The following is a 26589-nucleotide window of genomic DNA, read 5'->3' as shown; positions in this document are numbered from 1 at the left end:
GTTAGAAGCAATAAAAAATAATGGGTACTGGGAAAGAATGTGTCATGGCCACGTCAAACAGGGAAAGGAACTGGTCAAATCCAACATTGTTGACTCACAGCTGCCATTTTGTTTGGTAAGCAGCCACTATATACATTACTTTATTGTTTCAGCTGTATGTAGTATTGTTTATGTTTGTGATTGAAAGTAAATTAATACAGTACAGTAATAATTTATAACTTTTTAATTCCTTCTTTGTTTTGATTGGAATTTTTTTTTTGTGTGTGTATTTATGTTGAATGAATCTCCTAGCAGTGCAGTGGAGAACAAGCTATTAAAACTTTAAAAAAAAGGGAAAAGTTTGAACGTATGAGGTTAAGAAAAAACTTAAGATTTTAGTCATGAAACTGGCAAGCTCTGTAACTGCCAAATAAAATGTTTTAATAAAATTAATGAAGAGAAAAGAAACTTTGTAATTAAGAACATGAATGATTTCAAGTCACATGATGAAATTAATATACATTTGTCTGGTCTTATTAGTGTTCTACTAGTTCAGTGTCACAGGCCTAGGATTGATAAAACAGAAGCAGATCCCAGAGATGCCTCTTTCAGTTATAGAGTCCAGTATGTAGTAGATGATAAACCAGAAGAGATTAATGTTTGAGTGACGCTTTTATTGCCTTGCATGACATCGGAAGAAGTAAATTAATTATTTCTTAAAATAGTTGAAAAAAACTGGCAGTTCGCCACGAGATATGCATGGGCAAGCATGAAAATCACAGTCACAAATTGTCTGATGATACAAAAGAAAAAATTCACTCGCATATTAAACAGCTGAAAGGTAGAGAAAGCCATTCACTACAGTCTTCAGGATGCAAAAAAGAAATATCTACCATCAGAGTTAAATATGAGTAAAGTTTACAACATGTTCAAAGAGAAAAATCCTGATGTAACAGTGTCCTATGAGATTTACCAAACTATATTTAACACAGACTTCAACACTACATTTGGATACCCTAGAACGGACACCTGCTCCCAGTATGACACAACTTGATACTCCAAAATTTCGCTCGAAAATATATTTCAATATATCAGCTAGGGTACACAGAGTCACCTATAATAGTACATTATTTTTAATTACTATAAAACACATTTATTGTAGTTTACAGCTATCAAGATATGCAGACCTATTTGATACTATACGTTTTACCTCAAAAATTAAAATACTGCTTCAATTATTGCTTCTTAATATAAATTTTAGAAAATAAATTATTGATGTAAAGTGAGTAGTACCATTAATACTATACTAGAAAAATAACATATCACAAGAACATTTTTTATTTATTAAAATATAAGAAAAAATATACAACATATTAATCACAATTTCAAGAACATTTTATGTTCACAAAGATGTTAAAAACAAAAATATACACAATATTATTAAAGCTAATAATTACTTAGTTATTTTACTAACTCACAGCACTGTATTGGCACATATTTAATATCATATCAAGAGTCTATCTTACTGCTATTTCAGACTGAACATTCCTAGCTGATTAACATAAACAGAATCTCAAACCCAACAAGCAACATAAAAGCACAAAAAAAAATTTCAGTACTTAGAATAGATTAGGAAAATTACAGGGTACATCATTTACAATAGACTGTAAGAAACCATTAATGAGAGCTTAGTCAATTTGTTTTTCAATATTACACAAGTGGAAATCTAAGTAGACATTAGAATTACTGACCATTGTTAGTCTGGGTCATTGTAACTTAATCTGATATAATTATATATATATATATATATTACACACACACACACACATTAAAGAATATAGAGAACAGAGGAATACTCTTTTATCTTGGATGAATTTTGTGGCTGATTGCCATGTTTAATCTAAAGATGTATCCTTTAAGGATGATCATACAACATATGCCCACAACAGGGCTTCAGATATTAACCTAACATTACTGTAAATAAAATAAACATGGGCAGCCTAAATAGAACATAACATTGTAACTTTCATTAATGGTTCTTTCTGTTACACTTCATGGGACAGAAATATAAATATGAATCGAATACAGGAAGAATGGCTATAGTTCATCAATGAAGTACAGTATGCTAGTGTGTACCATTCTGCCTGATGATTATATGTTCCTTCAAATGTTTCTCTAAAAGATTTATGTTATACTGCAGAAGATGATACATAATATTGCATGTCAAACAAGAAGATGAAATGGTTGCATTTACTAGATATGTTACGGAAACTCTGAAGTATATAACAGAAAAGAAAAAATTTGAGCCACTAATCTAGTATCAGAAAGGCAAGGATATGGGATAACCTAGCATCAATTGGAAAATTGATGGCCTGTGTGTATATAAAATCAAAGTTGTTAATAAAACCAACATTGATGCATACCTACACTAAGCTTCATCTCATATAGAAAAATTGAAATTAGCCTAATACTACTTGTTAGAAATATCTGATCAGTCTAATCACTAGCAACCAATAAAATCCCAAAACAATTTTACAAAAAAATACTTTCTACATCGTATTGTTTAAAAGTTACCAAGTTTCATTCTCAAAAACCTATTATGTCTGACTATTACTGATATAAATATACATTAAACATTTTAAATATGACAGTATGGATTGAAAAATGTCAAATACACATATTAAAAATATTTTTAAGAAACTCATTATTACAAAAGGGGGGATGAACCTCTCAGTAATTTATAATATTACAAAATGACCAACATTACAAAAATAATTTAGAAATCAGAAGTAAAAAATAATACTTCATAACAGACAATTTCCCCCAATTCAAAAGGTTATAAAATCAATTCTTATCACAATGTAATACATCATTCACTTTTGATGTTAAAATCCATGTAACTTTATCTGTTATCTCAAAACCAATTTTTTTGTATAGAGAGAAAGATTGAGTATTATTCACTCTAACACACACATATGGATCAATTTCTATATCAACAAGATATTTTGACAAGGCTAACGAAATCAATTTTCCATATCCTTTCCCACGTTCATTATCTTCAGTATAAAGCATTCCTAATGCACCAAAATGTGACACTAAAACCCATGCTACCAACTTACCATCTGCTTTTCTGAACAAACCCATTCCTTTGTTGTAAACAATTGCATCTCTAGCTAACTGCTCAGATCCAGGAAATTTATAACGCCACGTGTCATTCACTCTCGGAACATGTTCCTCTGTCAATTCTCCTATATAAACATCTGGTGATATACTGAAACAAAATTTTGAAACACCCGTACATCTCCAATAGTAAACTCATAATGAGTGATAAATAATAGACAGTGTGTAGCTCAAGATTTGTTGTAATAAAGATAAACTACGTAAAGTGGACAGCAGGGTTCAATGTTTGTACAGTCGGAATGACATCTACTGAGTCATATTTTTTTATCAAAGGAGATTGAACCTTTTGTATTTTGTTTAATTTTTAAATGATAATTATTGCTAAGGTAAACTGGACATAAATTCATGTCATTATATTATTAATGAACTTTAAATATTTACAATTTTATATATATATATATATATATATATATGTATGTATTATTGAGATGAGCTCCAGCTGCTTAGTATTCGTGTCTCTGGTCAGTAGCATCATCAGAGCAAGAGGTTCCAATGTCAATTGTGCAACACATTATTGTTAAGTATTTCATGAACGAGTACATAACCCTGTAAAAATTTTCCTAGACATCACATCCAATTAGGGATGTCTGAAGATATGTTACGTTCAAGTTCTTGACTGGGCCAACAAATGAATGAGGGCATAAAGCTGTAAAAAATCCCATTAAATAACTGCTTTTAAATTCTTATCCTTTTTATTTATCTATAAAAATCACTAGGATTTATTAGAAGAATACAAATGTAAATACAGCACCTGTAGAGCTATTAATAGGAAAGCACGCAGTCAAAATTAAAAAAAAAGCATTCACCTCAATTATTCAAATATTTATTAATTCCTTTTTTATTATTAATAGTGTAATTCACGTACCTAATATATATTCTTAACAACTGCACTTTTTCATGATATCTCATATATTTCCTTCTTCCATATTCTGGAGGAATACTTCGCTTAGAATCACTGATAGTGGGTTGCTCATGCCTAATCCATCCTTCGTTTTACATATTTTATTATTAAATTGAAATTTATTTTGTTGAAAAATTGTTTTTGAAGTTTTAATATTTTCTGTTTGCAAGTTGTTATTTATCTTTCCCTCACTTAGTTTCTTTTCTAAAATCGTTATAGCTTCTTTTAATGGTATAGATGGATATAAGTTTTCCGTGTCAAATGATGTAATTCTGCAGTCTTCTGTTATTCTTATAATTTTTTATTTTTCTGCATACTTCCATTGATATTTTTTTATTATTATATATTTGTCTTTATCTATATTTGCTAAATATTTTCAGGAAGTAGATAAATAAAATTAAAAGATAAGCAAGACTCCTGTTAATAAAAAATAAACAAGAAGAGGCCAGATATGTCATGACATCAAATAAATGGAGGGGCATTGACCAAATGTATTAAGTCTAACAGAAATTTAAAAGTACCAGTACAATAAGTTTTGACAATAAAGTTATTCCAAAACGCATCAACATATAATAAGAAAGCCAAACAGTATTCAACATAGAAATTATAGTGTTCTTAGCAGAAAATATAATAATTATTATCTTAATAACAATAATTTTAAAATTAATATAATTTCTGATAACTGCTTAATGAAACTACAACTGAAGAGATATGGAAATTTGAAAGGAGATATCTTTTGAAGTCCCTACATCTAATAATTAGACAAAATATCCATGAAGCTAGACTTAAACAATTAGGTTACATGAAGATTGGATGATGTTTTTGTATCAAATACAACCCAAATTTTAGATTTCCAAGCTCTTAAGCAAGGAGTTCAGTACAGTACAAAGTGACACCTTGTGGTATTTGCTGTTTGGGGACTATTTGTTTACCACATTTTTTTTTACCAACTACAGCACAATATCAGAAACAACAATGCAGCACATGAAGTGCTTCACTGCATCAATTCTGGACAAACCAGCACAAATACCCTCTGTTCCAGCAACTATAGAAGCTCAGCTTTAATGTTTATGTATAAATAAAAACTTCCTTACCCCCTCCCTTAATTAAATAATCTTACCCCCTTCCATCTTGATGTTTTACATAATATATATTGATAACTGCCTACTGCGTGTATGTGTGTGTGTATATATATATATATACATATCTATACATGTATATATATATATTCTACAGATAACTATATATGTAAAAAATTATACCAATTCTGTCTGTAACCATTTTGTAGCTGCAATACTAATTATACATTAGCCATTAATTTTAAAGGGTACATATCCACACCTTAAGGATTATTTTTAAACAAAAATTCAAACGTCATAACTAAAAAAAAAAAAAATGCCCCTTTTTCATCATTTGGTAACATTGATATATTATTAAATTATATTTACTTGATCAACCGAAGTACAAAATATTATTTTTATATTATGTTTAAAATTAAAAATTTTTTTTTTTAAATTATAATTTTAATTTAATTTTAGTAACTGACATCATATTTCTACATACGGAATTTTTAACTTCTAAATTTTTAATTTTAATTTTAAAAAAAATTAATTTTTTTAAATTTTAAAGATAATATAAAAATAATTTTTAAATTTAATATCTAATTTGATCTGAATAATTTGCAAAAGTAATTTAATGCAATTGATGATGCGAGAAATTTGTGAAAACACTTTTGCATTTGCAATAATGGAATAAGGTAAGTGTCATCCTACTTTATTTATTATTCTGTACTTAGGTTGATCAAATTTTAAGGGGCAATATTCAGGTCTGCGAGATGAATCATCAAAATAAGTTTTAATTAATTAGATTATATTCATGGCTAAAAAAATAAAATAAAATAATCTATGTTTAGAAATTAAATTAAATAAAACCAAGTAAAAATTTATCAACCAAGTTCCTAATATTTATCTCCGTGGTCTTATGTAACGCATTATATTAAACAGATTGTTGAAAATGAAATATAATGGTCGATCCTGACAAAACAATCTTTTTTATCAAATGTTTTGGATACCAGCTTTTCTCATCATAATGAGTTATGAATTATATTCCTCTGCTCTTTATTATGGCATAAGTATGATTGTCATTAAAGTTAAACAGAAAAATACTCAATTGCTTTTGACTTTTCTTAGAATGCCAAGAAGTTCAAATGGTTATCATAGCAGCAGAACAGCTGCAAAAAGACGATGTTTACATAGGGAAACTTCAGAACAATGGAACAAGAGGATGGAAGTAAATCAACTTCGCACATCTACCTGGTGAGAACATAAAAAACAAGTAAAAACCTTTTTAAAGGTCCATTTAATTACGATTGCAGGTACAACTATAAGGATGACCCGACAGTAAAAACTGAATTAATGGACAATGTTTGCGATTACTGTCAAGCCCTTCTATGGGCAAACGAATCTGAAGGAATTTGTTGAAACAAAGGAAAGATCATTTTACAAACTCTTGAGACACCTCTAAAACCAATTAAATTATTAATAATTGGAAATTACCCTCATTCATAAAAATTTTTAAGCAATATCAGAAAGTAAAATTCATGATTTCAAACAACATCTTTTAGTGCAAAAAATCAATCGCCAACAAAATTGTGATCAATATTTCGCATTCATGGACAAATTTATCATCAGATGAGATCTTTGTTGCTTATGAGTGGTGAAAATTCTAATTTTTTTATAGATTTACTTTAGTGAAAACCCCAAATTACAAGCTTCAAGATATGATGTCATACCCAGACTCAACAGAGAAATAGTAATCCGCTTGCAATCTTTTCTTCACGAACATCATCAATCAGTTTGTTAGTTCAAATTGGCTTTGCAACAAATGATGTTCGATTCTTTCAAAGTAGTTAGTTATTTGGCCTGATAGAGACACCTACTACGGAACAAAAAAGAAGGTTCAATGCCCCAACACCGAATGAAATTGCAATAGTAACAATTGGAAATGAATGTACGTCCAGAGATATTGTTCTACATTGACAAGACAGAACTTTACAGTGAATTTCAGAAACGCTCAGCTCACATGCCTTCAATACCCATAATTTTTTGGAACGGATCCGAGGGATACCACTTCAATTATGTTCAAAGCGACCCTAACACTGGAATACTGACAACAAAGAAAATATCATCACAATCATTTTACTACTCCCACAATAAGATAAAAGCTAACTACAACTACATTTTGAAATATGAACAACTCTTAAATCAATTCATCGTAGTTATGTATGCAAAAATTGAAAGTGAATGACTATTTTACATCAAACTAAATCAAAAACATTTGCAATCTGAAAATTACATTCACCTTCAAGACATGATACAATCAGATGTTCCAGTTCAAGATATAGGTAAAAAGGTGAATTTACCATCATCATTAACAGGCAGTCCATGACACATGCATAAGTATATGCAGGATGCCATGACTTATGTTTGAAAACATAGCCGTCGAGATCTATTTATTACCTTTACATGCAACCCAAAATAGCCAGAAATCAAAATTCTTTTGAAAGGTAACGAGGCAAGATTCTGATCACCATGATATCTCCAGTGTTTAAACAAAAGCTTTCAAAATTGATGATGTGCTGTTCACCATGGAATTTTTTCTGATTTTGTTTGTTGGACGTACTCTGTGAATGAATGTGGAGAATGGCAGAAGCGAGATTTGCCTCATGCGCATATCCTAATTTGGCTAAAGGAAAAGGTTCATCTTAACAACACTGATTTCATAATTTCAGCAGAGCTACCCGATAGCAATATGGATCTTGAATTATCTGATGTAGTATTAAAGAATATGGTGCACGAACCGTGCGGTCAGGTAAATCCAAATTCATCGTACATGAAGAATGTAGCAAATTCTTCCCGCAAATAATTTTAAATTCAACAAAAACAGGAAAACATGGTTATCCGTTATATCATCAACACTGTACTAACAATGGAGGACTTATGGCCGAATTACATATCCAAATCAACAATGCTTATCATAATCGGATTGTAGAAAATAAGTGGATCGTACCATATAATCCACTATTATCAAATATGTTTAATGCTCATATTAATATGGAATACAGCAACTCAGTGAAATCAATCAAATGTATTTGCAAATACATGAATAAAGGTTAGGGCTGTTCTTCAAGTACGTAATGAAAACCCATATGATGAAGTTTTTCAATATCACACAGGACATTATGTAAGTTCCAATGAAGCTTTTTGGAGTATTTTTGGATTTGCCATACACGAAAGATATCCGGCGATAACTCATCTTAGTGTTCACCTTGAAAATGGTCAAAGAGTTTACGTTTCATCTGATAATTTCACTGCGTTTTAGAAAAATCACCACATACAACACTTACTGCTTTCTTTAAACTTTACTAGAGCAACAGTTTTGCAAAAGCACTATTATATTACGAAGTACCCACATATTATACATAGGATAACTCAAGGAAAAGATTTTTGAGATGCCGTAGAGAAACAACTAATATAGTGGGTAGGATATCACTGTGCACATAGGCTGATGGCTGGCTTACCGCGCAATTAATTATCCTAAAAATAGTTGTAACAACTCTGACAATAGATTGCATACTGTGTAAGTATATGGAACTATACATGACGTTTTCATAAAGGCATGAATATCTAGCTGTTCCACCCGCCCTATCAGTCTATCTCTCTCACACACAATGTGAACTAGAACTATACACTACCCGCACAGAAATACCTGAATTTCCAAACATTTTTTCATTCAACACTATGTCACGTATTTACATTGTACATCTCAGTCAAGCAGAGTGTTTTTATTTGAGAATGTTTCATCATCGTATTCAAGGACCTGAAAAATTTACGTAGGACTTTCAATGTACACATGAGAGTTTGTTGCACATTTCAAGAAGCTTGCTTTAAACTGGGACTTTTAGAAAATCATTATCTTTGGAAAGAGAGAATGATTGACACAATTCTTACAAAAGCACCTTCTAACGTCGATAGTTACTTGCAGTTATATTAATATGTTGTACACCAAGTGACCCACAATTGCCATGGAATCAGTTTAGGGATGAGCTTTCAGAAGATGTTCTACATAAAAAAAAAAAATTCTTAATCCAGACGCAGTTTTTGACAGCGAAATTTACAATTGTGGATTTATTTTGTTGGAAAATGTTTGCATTGATACTGGCTCTAAAACATTATCCGAATTAGGAGTTCCACCTCAACATTATGCTTTCAATGTGAGTGAACAGGAGTTTGACAAGGAAACAAATTACAATGAAAACAAACTAGAAGATTCCTTTCAGAGAACAAGAAAAAACTAACTGAAAAACTAATTTTTTTAGCACGATCCCACAACAAAATCAAATTGATCTATGTTTTTTGGATGCCTCTGGTAGAACTGGTAAAACGTTTCTTATCAACTTAATCTTGGCAGCAGAAGTACTAATAAGGAAAGGAATCACAATAGCTATTGCATCATTCCGAATTGATGCTACACTGCTGAAGGGAGGTGGGACATGCTGTCCCACCTCCCTCAACCTAAAAGCATTCAGCTAAAAGCTGAATGTGCTATTCAGTTTTTAAGTTGCCGGTTGATATTGACCATGTAGAAAAAGTTACATGCAATATTTCTAAACAATCAGGAAGAGCAAAATTATTGAAAGAATGGAGTCTCAATGGGATGAATGCACAATGTCTCATCAGAAAGTTTTAGAAGCACTTAATGAAACATTACAAGGTTTTCAAAATAATACACCTCTTTTTGGAGGGAAAGTATTGTTACCTGCAGTAGGAGATTTCCGACAAACCCTTCCTGTTATGCCAAAATCAACAGTACAATGAAATTGATGCGTGTCTAAAGAGTTCACATCTTTGGAAAAAAGTTATGGTACTATTGCTTACAACAAACATGCGAGTTCATCTCTCAAACAACTGTGAGGCTAAACAATTTTCCGATCAACTACTAAGAATGGGAAATGGAATTCATTTATTTGATAATAATCCTATCACCTTTGCTGATAATTTTTGTGTTTGTGCCATCAAATAAATAAATCAATTGAAAGAGTTTTTCCAAATTTTGCTGAAAATTAAAAAAATCATCACTGGATTCGAGAAAGAACAATTTGGTACCTTACAATGAAAACGTTAACATTATGAAACTCAGTCCAGGATCATCAAAGATTTTTCTTTCTATGGATACTATAATGGAGCAAGATGAATCAGTTCTGTACCAAACAGAGTTTTTGAATTTCATCAACATCAATGGAATGCCGCCACATCACCTACAGCTAAATAAGGAACTACTGTTATGCTCTTGCAGAATCTGATGACACTGAAACTTTGCAATGGCACTCAACTATATATCAAAAATTTCTCAAGAAATATCATAGAATCAACACTTCTTACTGGAAAAAAGACAGGAGAAGATGCTTTCATACCAAGGATTCAAATAATTTCAACCATTTTCTATTTCAATTGAAACATTTGCATTTTCCTTTAAGAATATCATACCCAATGACCATCAACAAATCACAAGGGAAATCCCTAAACAGTGCTAAATTATGCTCAAGAGTTGGTCCACCAAGAAATTTATTTATTCAACCTGAGAATTGCCAGACAAACAACATAGTTTATGAACTACCTAATAACTATGTGGGAATAACAATATTTTTATTTTTTTCTACTTTAATGTATTATAATATAATTTATTTGATTTTACTCGATTGAATTTTACATTATTTTTATTGTTTAGTGACATTATCCAACATCTATGCGGTGTCACTGGTAACGTGTGTGTGTATATATACAGAAATTGTGATACTGAAATTTTTCCTTCAATTTGTAAAAATCATTTACTCCACAAAAAGACTACTGCTGGGACGACAAAGCTAGCTCAGTCAACTTTAACAATAATAATACAACCCTTTCCCTTCCCAAAGGGCTAGCTTCCAGGCCGGCAGCTAGGCGGCTAGTAATGAAAAAAAATTTGCATACTACTTCTTAGTAATTAGTGATTTCCTACTAATTCTACTGAATCAAGTAAGAGAGAACCCTGCAAACAGACAAAATACAGTTGGAAATCATGAAGGTATAACCATGGCACATTAGAGGCAATTCCACCTAAATGATCTCAAGAAGACCAAGAGACTGTTGAGTTAAAAAGATATGGGCTCTTTCTAAGATGATCCTATATTAAGATAATGCTAAGAAAAAATATCAGACTGTAAAACAACTGCTAGTATTGAGGAAAAAAGCTAATTTAATCTATTTCAAATACCAAGTGTGTAAATATGAAACCGGAATTTTTGCAAAGAACATAAATGTTTATTGTATGGAAAAGATAAACAATATTTTATTCGAAATATTATCAATCTCTAGCTCTACATTTTTACCATCTCTCTGAAAATTTATGAAAGCCACGCCAAAAAAACTGTGGCTCTTTTGAGGCAAACCAGTCATCGAGCCATTTTCATGCATTTTTATAAGTGAAGCACTGCTCAGCAAGTGCTGAGCAGTGCAAATAAATAGATGCAAATAACCCATCGATGCAAATAAATAGTAGTCACGCTGAGCCAAGTCTGTTGAGTAAGCCTCATGTGAAAGTATTTCCCAACTGAACGCCTCAATCATTTCCTTGACCAGTTTTGCTGTGTGGTGGTGCATAATCATGAAACAAAATCACTTTGTGCTGCCTTTTTTTATATTCTGGTCATTTTTAATGCAATGCTTGATTCAAATTGATCATTTTTTGTCTGTATCGTTCAGTATTAATGGTTTGTCAGGTTTTAGAAGCTCATAATAGATCACATCCTTCTGATCCCACCAAACACAGAGGATTGTCTTCTTTCCATAGCAATTTGGCCTTGAAATCGATGTTGATGGTTTGCCTGGAGTTACCTATGATCTTTTACACTTGGGATCCTCGAAATATATCCACTTTTCATCACCTGTCACAATTCGATGGAGAAATGACTTTCTTTTGTACCTAGCGAGCAGCATTTCGCAAGTGGTTTTTCGGTTTTCTGGATGTCTTTCATTCATTCATGTGGAAGCCATTTTCCCATCTTCTGGATCTTTCCCATGGCTTTCAAACGTATGGAGACAGCTTCTTGTGTTACATTTAATTGATCCAGGAATTGTTGTTGCCTTTGAGAGTTATCCTCATCCAACAATGCTTGCAATTCGCTGTCTTCAAACTTTTTCGGTGGTCTTCCAGGTACTTCGTTTCTCACGTCAAAATCTCCACTTTTGAATTTTTATTTTAAAACCACTCAAAGCACTGTGATTTACTAAGAGCATGCTTCGTTCGACAAGCATCGATGCAATAAGCTTCGACAAGCATTCGATGCAATTCTGCAGCAGCTTTTTTTAAAATGGTAATAGAAAATCAATGCTGTCAGCAAATCGTAGTTTGTAGTTACAAAACTCCACATGTTCAATGCTAATTAAAACTATGCTGTTGTATGAAGCTTGTATTGTTGAGAGTTGAAAATCTTTGTCAGATGTCAAAGAAAGAAAATGGCACCAATGATGTGGTTTGACGGTAACTACATTGACGGTTAGGGCTATCTATGGTCAAATTCTGGTTTCATATTTAGACACCTGGTATACCACTAATTAGGTACATTTACTTAGCACAGAGTACTGAATTTTACTGAGGAAATTGCATAATTTTGGCTATGAAGAATGAAAGAAAATTAGCGGTCAGAAATGATTACGGGACAGAAAAGATATTTTATATTCAAGAGATAATTTTTTTCAAAGAACTGAACAAGTTAAAAAAAATATAAATTAACAATAATATAATCCACCTTACCAGCACATTGATATGTTCTCGGTAGTATGTCCCTCAAAGTATATAAACTATGAGTATACTAGTAGGACCGGAACAGTCATGACTATTTTTAAATTTTGACTATGATTTTTTAAACTTTGACTTTAATGCATTAATTTTAACTCCTAATGATGGCTTCCAAATAAGCCGAAAGATCTAGAGAACATGTCAACGTGCTCGTAAGGTGGATTATATTAATTGTTATTTATTTATTTAACATATCAGCAATACCATATTTGAGAAATTACAAAATGTATTATTTGTTTAGATCAGACAAGGGTTAATTATTCAAATTCAAAATCATGAATGAATTAGCAGAAGGTTTTTTGTCAGTGTTTCTTGAACAGGAAGGAGACTAATAATATTCTTTGTTAGGCAGGCACTATACATTAATTCACAAATGAAATTCCTTTTTTTCAAATCTAAGAATGTATAGGGTTTTATTATTTAGAGAGGTAAGAAACTTTAATCTTAGTTTGAGGAACTGCTCCTACCAAATTGGATAATTGTGAGATCAGTGTATCTTGTCATAGTGTTCAGCTTGATAGATCTGTACCAATCCCAGAAGGAATAGTCAGATGGTTGATTGGTTCATTTTCCAGAAGGGATGCTGGTATGGAAATAACAGAAGAAATCTTCAAGAATATTTTTTTCAAAACAAACCACAATATTGTGATTACTAGATGATGTTATGAGCAAAAAAAGAAAATTAATTGATTAACTGTTTTATTTATTAAAACTTATCAGTTAATTAGATTTACAAAATTACTATTTACATACTGAGAGAATAGGTAAATGAATTCATTAAGTGTTGAAGCTTTTTTGAGATGCACATTCTTCTCACTGTATGAAAGTGATATTACATGAAGTCTAGTAACACCTCCCCTTTCCTTCTAGGAACTAAAACCTGAAACCACGCAGAAAGGTGCTGTTGAGTAGGGTGGCTGAAAAGTTTTAATGAGAAATATGGTCATGTGACAACTTGTTTGAAAAATCTTTGCAAAGTAAGCAAAACTGTATCAAAAGAAATAAATTCTGACAATTTAAACCAAAATTGCAGCCAAAAATGTCATTACATTAATTAAAAATTGAAAAAGGTAAAATACTTACCTTCCTTCCAAAATAGATAAATAGACATAAAATAACAACTACATCTTGAATTCTCAATACGAGTATGTTGTAATAAAAAATTTTATACTGAATTTAATCCAGGGTAAGTCAAAAGATGTGCATAAAAGAAGGTATTATCAATTGACTGTAGAGGAAAAGATACATAATACAAAATGCATTTATGTTTTGTGTACTTATGTATTCCTTAAAAATTTAAGGAATTTTATGAGTCATGAAGCTAATAACAATAAATTGATAAAACTACTGATTAAGCGTAATTAGTAACATTAGAAAGAATCTCTTACGTTATTGTTATAGCCTGCTGTTTCTCAGAAGAGAGCCACATTTGATTAAATAACCCATCACTAAAACAAGGTTTATCCTTTATCTTGCATATTTCCTTAATAAGAGGAATATCTTTTTCAAATACAGCCTCAAACTCAGGACATAGTGACCAGTCAATTCCATCAGTCTCTAAGAGTAGCTGTTTTACTTTTTCATAATCTTTAATTTGTGAATGTATCATAACACGATTTATCATTGCATCTTTAACCTGTAAATTAAAAGTTAAAAACATTAATTAAATGCAATTTAATTTTTATTAATATTAAAATAAAGACACCTAAATTATTACTTGTTCATAGCATATGAAAAACCGCAAAATAAAAATAATTAACCACAATTTAAAATAATTTAAATTGTTCAATTTTAAAAATCAAAACAAACTATTCAAAATAATTTTTGGTCACTGAACAAAAAGTATTTAAATATATATGCTGAGAATCTGATATTATATTATATATAAATTAGCATAAAATTCTATATGCGATGGCTTTTCTGTGCCCTTATCACATTTCCTGTAGGGTTACTACAAGAGTTCTACATGAATAAATTCACATAAGAAAATGAATGTTGATTTCTTTACTTTGTAGGTACTAAATAGCTTGGTTGACCATTTTACTTTTTTAAGTGGATTTTAAATTCTCATAAAAGAATCAAGAACCAAAAGTTAATTATCAAAAACCTGCATTACAAAAAGCAGTATGAAAAACGGATACGCAATATTAAAATATAAAAAATGTAACTGTTGGTTAAAAAAATATATAAAAAACAAAAAACAATCTGTTAATCTTTTCAGCACATATTCTAAAAATTCAATTTTTTATTAAAATTTGAGTTTAAAATTAAACTTCAAATTTATTTTCTGGATTACCAATACAATAAATATCTTTGTTTTGATAATGAAAACATTTTGCTTTGTACAACAGTAGTTAGTAGTGGAATTTTAGAATTTTTATTTGAAAATTACTGTTAACAATTACATTTATTCAGCAGTGAACATCTACTCAGATAAGTTGCAGGGAAGTTGTATTGTAATTGTAACATTTGATGATTATCATTTTGCATTATCTAAATACAGTGGTTAATTCTACATGGGCCTTTGCTGTGCCCGCGCACGTTAATACACGTGTGCGCGCATACACACGGATGCACGCACAAAGGTGCTGTTGAGTAGGGTGGCTGAAAAATTTTAAATGAGACATATGGTCATGTGACAACTTGTTTGAAAAATCTTTGCAAAGTAAGCAAAACTGTATCAAAAGAAATAAATTCTGACAATTTAAACCAAAATTGCAGCCAAAAATGTCATTACATTAATTAAAAATTGAAAAAATATTAATTATTAAAATTTTTCAATTACTTCTCTTAATTAAATTACAGTGAAAATTAGAAACAGCAATCTCTTTCATTCTTTCAAGTTTAAAAATTAAATGTTTGTAATCATATTATTCTGCTTCTAGTGTTATACAACATCTAATCATTATTATTTAATGCAACCATAGTAAATATAAAATAAATACTAAATAGAATCTATAATTTCACCTCATTAATATTCATTATCTTATCAAACCATTATAAGTACATTTTATTACACATAATTTAAAATTTTGTAAGACATGTATTTATTACTATAATTAATATTTTTTAATGCATTTTGCACAGCAGAACTTTGTTTATAATCCTTATAGGTTTGAGTGTGTTTGTGCATGCCTGCTATCAAACCTATGAAAGATTTCTTGCATTTTTTTTGCACAGTTTATATTATTTTTTAAATTGGTATTTGATGACATTCTTCACTTATTTCTGTTCTATGCTAATCTTTTAATTCACATGATTATCATTATCATTTTTCTGTCACTTGTTACATTTGTTTTAATCTTATTTATTTTCAAGTTGAATTTCTTTTCTAGCTATGAATCCAGGCCATAAGAATATCTTCCAGTACATATTTTCTATCTGAATGTCAAGAGCAAGTCTGTAGAATTTTTCTTTCTCCTTGGATGATTACTCCATTCTCAAATCTAAGCTTCAATTTCTGTATAGCTTCTACATAAAATTAACAAATACAGACTACATCCTGCTCTCACTCCTTTCTGAATTAGTGTCTGTTTTTTTGTTACATATTATTTAATTCATCCTTAGTAAAACATTAAAAAAAAAATATTAAATAAAATTTATGATTTCACTCCCTCTATGAATCATGACACCTTGCTGATGATGAGGGGGCTTGAGTGCTCAGTGATACAGAGTAACTAGACCGAAGATGCAACCATATCAGAGAGGTATTTGTTGAGAGCCAGACTAAAAAATGATTCCTGACAGAGGGCAGCAGCACTTTTAGCAGTTGTTAAGGACGTAAGTCAGGAGACTTAAACGGCCATATCAACATCACTCAATCGTCTGAGTACTGCGCAGCTAAAAGCAATGGAAAACTACAGCTGCTTTTTTTTCCAAGAAAATATAACTCTTTGCATTTTCATATAACAAAGATGGAGGTGCCTTCCTTGGTAAAATATTCCAGAGGTAAACTAGTACCCTGTTCGGATCTCCGGGTAGGAACTACTAAGAAAGGGATCACCAGAAAATTAAAAAGTAACATTCTACAAGTCGGAGCATGTAATGTTAAAAGTCTAAAAAAAGGTTGGTAGGTTAGAAAATTGAAAGAGGGAAATGGATAGATTAAATGCAGATGCAGTAGGAATTAGTGAAGTTTGGTGGGAAGAGGAAAACGACTTTTGGTCAGGTGATTTTAGAATTAACACAGCTTCAAATAAAGGACAAGCAGAAGTAGGTTTTGTAATGAACAAGAAGGTAGGGAAGAGAGCAGAGTATTTCAAAATGCATAGCGACAGAATCATTGTAATACGATTAAATCAAAACCTAAGCCGACAATGATTAACATCTTTATGCCTACAACTGCACATGATGATGATGAAGTAGAGTGTGCATGTGAAGAAATTGACAAAGCAATTAAACATATAAAAGGAGATGAAAATTTAATAATAGTTGGAGACTGGAATGCAAGCACTGGAAAAGGCAAGGAAGGAAATATTGTGGGTGAATATGGGCTGGACAAACGGAATGAAAGAGGGGACCGACATACAGAGTTGTGCACGAAGCATAATAAAGTAATTGCCAACACCCAATTTAAAAATCATAATAGAAGAATTTACATATGGAAAAAGCCAGGTGATACCTTGCAGTACAAGGTATCAGACAGATTATATCATGGTTAAACAAAGATTTACAAATCAACTCATCAACTGCAAAGCTTACCCTGGAGGAGACATTGATAGCGACCATAATTTACTGACAATGAAATGTAGATTGGAGTTTAAAGTCCTGAAAAAAAGGTGTCAGATGAATCAGTGGAATTTACAGAAGCTTGAGGAAGAGGAGGTAAGAAGATCTTTGAGGACATCACAAAAGGTCTGATCAAAAAGATAAGGTAGAAATTGTAGAAGAACGGGAGAATGTTAAAAAGGAAATTCTTAAAAGAGCAGAAGCAAACTTAAGCAGAACAAAGAGAACTGGTAGAAAATCTTGGATGTCAAAGGATATATTGCAACTGATGGATAAACGTAGAAAATGTAAGAATGCTTGTGATGAAGAAGGTAAAAGAAACTATCAACAATTAAGAAATACTATAAACAGCAAATGCAAACTAGCAAAAGAAAAGCGGATTAAAGAAAAGTGTCCAGAAGTGGAAAGAGAAATGATCATTGGTAAAATAAACAGAGCACACAGGAAAGTTAAGGAAAATTTTGTGGTACATAAATTAAAATCTAATAAACATACACCAATTTATAATACAAAAGGAATGGTCGATCGGTGGGTGAAATATATTTAAGTTATGTGAAGGAAATGAATTAGAAAATGGTGTTATACAGGAAGAAGAGGAAGTCGAAGAGGATGAAAGGGGAGAAACAATACCGAGATCTGAATCTAATAAATTACTAAAAGATTTGAATAGCAGAAAGGCTCCTGGAATAGACAGACTACCTACAGAATTACTGCATAGTACAGGTAAGGAAGGAATAGATAGATTAAACGAACTGATGTGTAATATTAACGAAAAAGGGGAAGTTCTATCAGGAGAGTGGAAGCAGTGTTAGGAGAAGACCAATTTGGTTTCAGGAAAAGTATAGAGACAAGGGAAGCAATTTTATCACTCAGGTTAATAGTAGAAGATTAAAAAAAGAAACCAACATTCTTGGAGTTTATAGACCTAGAAAAGGCATTCGATAATGTAGACTGGAATAAAATGTTCAGCATTTTAAAGAAATTAGGGTCTAAACACAGAGATAGAAGAACAATTGCTAACATTTACAGGAACCAAACAGCAACAGTAATAATTGAAGAACATAAGCTGTATTAAAAAAGGGAGTCTGACAAGGATGTTCCCTAACCACGTTACTTTTTAATCTTTACATAGAACTAGCAGTTAATGATGTTAAAGAACAATTAGATCTGGAGTAACAGTACAAGGTGAAAAGACAAAGATGCTACAATTTGCTGATGATATAGTAATTCTAGCTGAGAGTAAAAAAGATTTAGAAGAAACAATGAACTGCATGGATAAAGCTCTACACAAGAATTACCACATGAAAATAAACATGAGCAAAACGAAAGTAATGAAATGTAATAGAAATAATGAAAATGGACCACTGAATGTAAAAATAGCACAAAAAAAGATTTTGGAGGTCGAGAATTTTGTTATTTGAGAAGTAAAATTACTAGAGATGGACGAAGCAGGAGCAATATAAAATGCCGAATAGCACAGGCAAAACAAGCCTTCAGCCAGAAATATAGATTAAAAATTAATTTAAGCATTAGGAAAATATTTTTGAAAGATTATATTAGGAGCATAGCTTTATATGGAAATGAAACTTGGACAATCCGGAGTACCTGAGAAGAAAAGATTAGAAGCTTTTGAAATGTGGAGCTATAGGAGAATATTAAAAATCAGATGAGTGGAAAAACTGACAAATAAAAAGGTGTTGCAGCAAATTGATGAAGAAACAAGCATTTGGAAAAATATATTTAAAAAAAGAGAGACTTATAGGCCACATATTATACATTCTGGAATAGTCACTTTAATATTGGAGGGACAGGTAGAAAGAAAAGATTGTGCAGGCACCCAACGTTTGGAATATGTAAAACAAATTGTTGGGGATGTAGGACGTAGGGGGTATACCGAAATGAAAAATCTAGCCCTACATAGGGAATCTTGGAGAACTGCATCAAACCAGTCAAATGACTGAAGAGAAAAAAAAATAATTTCACTGGGTCAATATTTGTTATCATAATCACCTGTTTATTATACCATTACTAGTACATTTTATTACATGTAATTTTTAACTAAGTATGAATTTAATATCAATAATTATTTTTTAATGCATTGCTTTGTTCATCATACTGGTATGTTTGAGTGTCTATATAGTACTGCTTGTCTTACCTATGAAACATTTTTTACACATTTTATTTCATTTTTAAATTGATATTTGATATCATTCTTCACTTAATTTTTCTGTTCTGTGCTAATCTTTTAAATTCACATAATTACAGTTACCATTTTTCAGACATTTCTTGTTATTTTTATTTTAATATTTATTTTCAAGTTGAATTTCTTTTTTCGCAATGAATCCATGCCATTCAGAATATCTTATAAAACATGTTTGCTGTTTGTCAAAGAACAATAAGTAAATCTGAATTTTTTTTTTCCTTTCTCCTTGGATGATTACTCTACCCTCAAATCTAAGCTTCAATGTCTGTTTTTCTTCTGCTTCATAAAAGTAAGAAATACACTACATCCTTCTCTCACTTTTCTAAATTAATGTATGATTTTTTAAACTATTATCTACTCTTATCAATGCTTCTAATTATAGCAGGATGTGTAAATATTGTACTTAAATTCGATATGTAATAAATAAAGTGATTTAATTTATTCATTGTGTGACATGAATTTGTAAAAACAATTTAGAATTATTTAGATGCTATTATTTTTTTTAAATTGCGATATTTAATCATCATGATAATCTAGCTATAAGTCACATCCTTTTATATGCATAAAAAATCAATGGGAGCTCACTGAATATATAGTTTCAATGCTTGAAAGAATTTGGGTGACTTTAGTTCAATTTAATTAAGACTGAAAAAAAGTCTCATTATGTATGAGAACAATCTATTGGTTGATTAGGAAGAAATAAATAATCAGTTAAAAAGCAAATGAAGTGAATTAACATTAAACAAACTTTTTCTAATGATATAATTAATTATTATTGTCTAATTTTCAAGAATATTATAACAATAACAATATAAGCCAAACATGGTTTATTTAATTTAAAAGATATCTCATTATGTTACTGGTTGCACAACATGCATCGCAAAAGGTGAAAAAAACAAAATTTTTAAATGGATTTTGAACTGATAGAAAGAAGAAAACCAAATACGGGTGTACTTCTTAATTATGTAACATGATTACTGATCAGTATACCAAATTATGAATGAAGCAGAAAAAATAATATAGTTCAAAGGTTTCACAAGCAGTTTTATCAATGATGACTGAGAGAGGTAAAAAAAAATTAATTTGATTTTAATCTCAAGTAGCAGAAGTATCCAGCTTCACCTGGATGAAAAACCATTCATAAAAAAAAATAATTTTTGAGACTTAACAACTATGAATTACTATTCTGATTATTATTTATTATGAACAGGAGGAGGGATCATTTAATTAATAATAAAACAAGAAATTGTTTCTTACAAGAGTTGTTACAAGTTTTATGTTTATTTTTTCATTGGGTATTTATATAAAATGAATAAATGAAACAAAAAAAAAAAATTGTTAATGTTTTCTCCATTTTATAGCTGAATTTTTAAACTCAATAGAGTTCAAAAGTTGTAAAAGTATTAATTTTTACTTGTTCTTGAAAGCTGAATTAGCTTTTGTAAAATAACAGTTTAAATATCACAGTATTTCAATTTTTTTTAATATCTATAAAGGTAAATGGGCACGGGAGCAACGTTTTCAATACTAATCAATAAATTTGAGTTCCTTAAAAACAGGGCATCTTTAAAAAAGTACATTTTTAAAATGCAAATTTAAATTTAAAAATTAATTTTGTTAGTCCTAGGGGGCTTAAATGCCTCTGTTCCACTCATCTGTCATTGGGTCTTTAAATGTTTCTGAAAGCAGAATGTGTTTGAATATCATAATATTTAAAAATAAATTTAATAATCACTCCATAATATCTCAATTTTTATTTCAAGTTTCGGTTGTAATAATGTTTGTCTTTTGATTAAAAACACACATCTGATGGCTCAATACAATAATTCTACACAAGAGTATCCAAATTTCTCTTTCTTAAAATCAGAGTTTAAAAGAGAATTTTCATGTACAGCTGAGCCAGTTCCTCATTTTACAATTTTTGACAAATTGAGTGATTTGGAAATAAGTAAAAGCAGCCTGGAACAGAAAATTACAACAGTGCCTCCTGAATTTCTTTTTATCATAGCATGTCAAATTTTTATTGTTAAATAAATAGGCTAAAAAATTATTTATTTTTTTATAATAGAATAATATATAGTAATATTTTTATATAAAGACAAAAACGTTGTCTCAACAGAAAATACTTATACATGAGAGTCCTTTATAAAATGCACATTTAGTTCCCTCAAAAAGTTAAAAAAAAAATAGAATGAGTGAAGTGAAGATAATCAAATCATAATGATGAAAGCAATATTTAATAAAGATGTTCCTGTGGACTATCATAGTCATACAAAATAAGATACAGTTTCATTCACAATGCTGGCACTTATTACCGGCTAATGACTGTAATAGCAGCATTTATTAAAAATTAAAACAAATAATACAATAGCATTATTACTACTATGTAAAAATAGGCTCATCTAATTCTCCAAAATATGCTGCTCTCAAATAATTAAAATATTGTCATTAAAATATCATATCAATGTTCATATATCTAATTTTTTTTATTTAAAAGGTGTTTCCAAATCCACCACACTAAACAGGTGTTTTTCATAGAAGAATTAAGACTCTTATCATTAGAAAAATAAATAAACAATCTTCTAGCCCTTAGAAAATTACTTAAGTAATAAATATTCTACTTTAACTTATTTAATAATTTATGGGTATGTAATGTTACAATTCCCACTCTCCTCAAGTTGAAAGTCTATACAATTTTAAAGTATTCCTTTGTATTCGAGATATGAAACTATTAACTGTTATCAGCAACTGAAATATACTGATAAAAGATCATCCATGTTACAAGTAAATATCAGATCGGTATATAATGGAAAACAATATTTACTGCTTTAATAAAATTGTGCAGCAACCTTCCTACCTACCTGATTTATAAAACGCTAGCATTCATGTTTTGAAACCGATATTCATGTTCCTAATTATAACCATCACAAAATATATTAAATGCGATAAAATAATCTGAAAGAATATCATAATTATGTGATTAGATCAAGAAGTGGATGTTGCATGAATAAGGATCAATAACTAAAGAAGGTCAAAAGTCAATGATGCAAAGGTCTGGAACTACCATTACAGTTATTAAGAAATATAAATTTTAAATCATATGAAACAGACATCAAAGAGATCAGGTGCAAATAATAAATCAAGTTTAAACAATATCATTGAATGTTAAAGAAAAAAGGACAAAATGAAAAAACTCAAATTAATAGTAACAAGAATTTATCATCAGGAAGAAGGTATTACAGAATGAAATCTTTAAAAATATTTTTATTATAATTTTCAAAAGTTAAAGAGTTTGCTTTCTGAAATATATCAATGTTACGTAAAAAAAAATACCAGAAAATAAGTCAGTTTACCAGATAATGTACTGATGTAACAAATAATTCCTCCCCTGGTTTTCCATACCGATACACTTTAATACTTTTCAAGTTCGAATTAGTATTTAACCATTCCAATTGTGTACAAATAAAATAGTATATCTGCAAAAAGAAAGAATAGAGTTACCAAAAATCTAGTGAATAATTGCACTGAAATTATGTTAAAATGCTTTTAAATGATTGTGAAACATACAACAACAAAAAAATATTTATACTTCACTGTACAGATGTACATGCATATTTAGATATGCTTATACATACACACTCTTGTACAGTTTGTAGGCATGTGTATATGTGTATAAACACACACGCTCTGTTCAACTTAAAAGAAGCCCCATCACTTAGTAGTTTATACTAAATGCATATTATTGTTAAGATACCTTTATGGAAGATATTAATACAACTGAAGCTGGAGTGGGAAGGACTCTTTACTGCCTACCCATCTGAGTATTGGCAGTCTGTGTCAAGCATTGCCTTTAGAACATGACTGGGTAATTGTGTATTGTTATTTGGTAAAATGCGGTTAACTGTTGGGGATACATGATGGAAACTTATTTAGGATCAAAATCTCATGTTGTGTGCTGGTGAAAGTTCAGGGAGAAATTTCAGGGAAGCACCAGTGAAAAGTGTTATTCAGAAGTTAGTTAAAAAATCTTGTGAAACAGGTTCAGTGTTAGATCAGAAACATACCTGACACAAGTCAGTTTTAATGAAGCAAGACATTAAAGCAGCAGTTACAAGATGTCTTTATAAATCTTTGTAGAGACTAAGCTGGGAAAAGTACATTTCTCTAGATTCAGCCCAGACTGTAATGAGGAGAATGTTATCCGTATTGAATCCAGGTTTTCCATGAACTAACTAATGCTGATATGCTAAAAGGGTTCACTATTGTCAATGGTTCAAGAACTTCATTAGAAGCATTTTAAACTTCATATTAGCATTTTAAATCAAATGTTTTCACATATAAAGCATGGTTTCACATTGGTGGATATATTAATAGTCAGAACTACAGGACTTGGGGGTACTGAAAACCCGCACATTTTCTTTGAATTTCCCCTACGCACACAAAAAATAGATGTATGGTGTGAGGTTTCAAGGCGATAAACAATAGGGCCCTTGTTTTTTTTTTAAAAACTGTGGATGTTGCCATTTACCAAGAAATTATAGCGTTACTGCAATAGGATAATCATGACTGCTGGTTGCAACAGGTTAGCGCTACTTACCATACAGCTCGCTCTATTATGAAGATGTTAAATACTTTTTTACAGTGCAAGTGTAATTTCTTAAGGATTTGCTGCCACCAAGATCCCCTAATTTGACTAGTCCAGACTTCTTTCTGTGGCACATTGTTTAAAAGTAAATTGTTTATAAGAGCTATCCACACATCCTCCAGGAATTGAAGACAAGCATTACCAATGCCATCCAGAAAACAGACACAGTATTGCTAACAAGAGTAACCAGGAGCATGGCAAAACATGTTGATAGCTGCTAGAAGTGGATAGACACCACTTTCAACACCTTCTGCAAACCATTATGTAAGTGTCTGCCAATAAATTATTATTTATAGACTAAACTAAGTGATGGAACCTCTTTTAAATTGAAAACCCTGTATAACTGACATGCTTAAATTTCTTAATTTAGAAGTCTTTAAGATTTTGCACTATATTACTTCCACTTCCTTCCCATCAAAACAGGGGACCAGATCTCAATCAGGGTCATTAACACAGACTCCCAGCCACCATAAGCCACATTAACTGATACATAAAGCCAGTTGGTTTTGCTATAGTGGTAATACATGCCTGACCACACATTAACTTTAAATATATCTAATATGATACAAAAGTAATATTTTGAATTGGTTCCTAAATTAGAATAAAAATCATACATGGATAAAGTTTAAATTAAGTGAGAAAATCTGCAATACTGAGAACGAAACAAACATGTAACAAACCATCTACAAAACACAAAAATCTTTTGATGTTAATAATACACTAATGTTAATTTTTACTAATGTTATTTTCTGAAACTTACAATTACAAAGTATTTAACAACAATCACATTACTAACACCATTTGCATAAAAAGAGATTGTTTTTTTTGTTAATTGCATACCACTGTTGAGTCCAAGTCCAATTTTTGCATCATTCCCCCACTCATCCCATATCACTGACTGCATAGAAATATGTACATTTGCAAAACTACATCTGTGCACTCTCCACACAAAGTCATTCTTCCATTCATAAAATTCATGCACCTAATTTATTTTTTTAATATAAATTTTTATTTAAATTCAGATAGAATGGTGGCTAAAGATCTTTACAAGTCTCCAGTATTTTTGAGAAAATACTGGATAAAATACAGATAACGATTATCTTTTATCTGCTAGCTTGATCATATGAACTTGCCATGATCTGCAAGTTTATTTGTTCCTCACTCAAAATTGTTTTATTGTTTGTAAGGGTGCACCAAATTCTTTTATTCCTTCAATGTGCTCCATTATAAGATTCACAAAATTATATTGGTGGCTGACAGCGAAAGGCAATTAAACTGTCCTGGAATGTATACCACTAATCAGATAATATGAATTCTGCATTTATATATTTCTTGATAATAATAAACCATAGCGTTACTAAGTCATATTAAACTGTGCTAAGGAAGTAATTCTTTGTTTTGCAGCAAGAGTACCTTCCAAATACTGACTGCTGGGATATCCTTCTAACATTATTTTTCCATAAAAAATTTAAAAATATTCTTCCATCTAATTCAACTGTTAAATTTGGCCTTCTAATTCACATTGATAAGTATTTAAAATGGGCTGAAAAACAGACTTCTTTTAGATAAGGGTCAATCCATTTGAAGTGACCCAAGGGTGGTTTCTTAACCAATTCCAAAAAAAATTAAAACTTAACCCACTTGTTTCTTACTTACATGTTTCAGGATCTTAATATATATATTTTTTTTATTTAAGCTGTGCTTACCTGCTAGGCCAGCTGTGGTGGCCATTTTTGTAATTGTGGGCACACCTATTTTTGTAATTATAAGGGTTTACAGAAATAATCATAACTAAAAAACTATTGGTCCTGGAAGGATGAAACAAAAAGCATATTTTCTCATGGTAAAAGATTGGTCCAGTGGTTTATTTACCTATCGCTCTTATTACTATGAGCAAATTATCAATAAAGTTGAACATGAAAAACAGTGAAATTTCACTTTTGGTAATTTTTAAGATAATTTCCAGTTGTCAGAAAAATTCATCTTGCAATATACTCAATTATGCTTGTTGCATCATTTAGCTTTGCAGTTACAGGCTGGTTAGTCTGACATTAGTCA

General features: G+C 30.6%; 1 protein-coding gene across 2 annotated transcripts in view; it reads right to left on the bottom strand.

The window, feature by feature from the left end:
* Positions 1 to 1299: 1299 nt before the first annotated feature.
* Positions 1300 to 26589, bottom strand: part of LOC142321642 (uncharacterized) — a 29457-nt gene continuing 4167 nt past the window's right edge. Inside the window, exons 2-4 of one of the 2 annotated variants that reach the window (XM_075359906.1) lie at positions 23240 to 23362; positions 14344 to 14591; positions 1300 to 3250 (exon numbers count right to left, since the gene is read on the bottom strand). In XM_075359906.1, coding sequence (XP_075216021.1) covers positions 2824 to 3250; positions 14344 to 14591; positions 23240 to 23362 — 798 coding nt within the window. In that variant the 3' untranslated portion in view covers positions 1300 to 2823. The remainder of the gene's footprint in view (positions 3251 to 14343; positions 14592 to 23239; positions 23363 to 26589) is intronic. The other variant, XM_075359913.1, reaches the window with a different exon arrangement.

Source organism: Lycorma delicatula, chromosome 1 (assembly GCF_047948215.1).
Source record: "Lycorma delicatula isolate Av1 chromosome 1, ASM4794821v1, whole genome shotgun sequence".
NCBI classification, from domain to species: Eukaryota; Metazoa; Arthropoda; class Insecta; order Hemiptera; family Fulgoridae; genus Lycorma; species Lycorma delicatula.
This window is presented reverse-complemented; position numbering and strand designations above follow the sequence as displayed.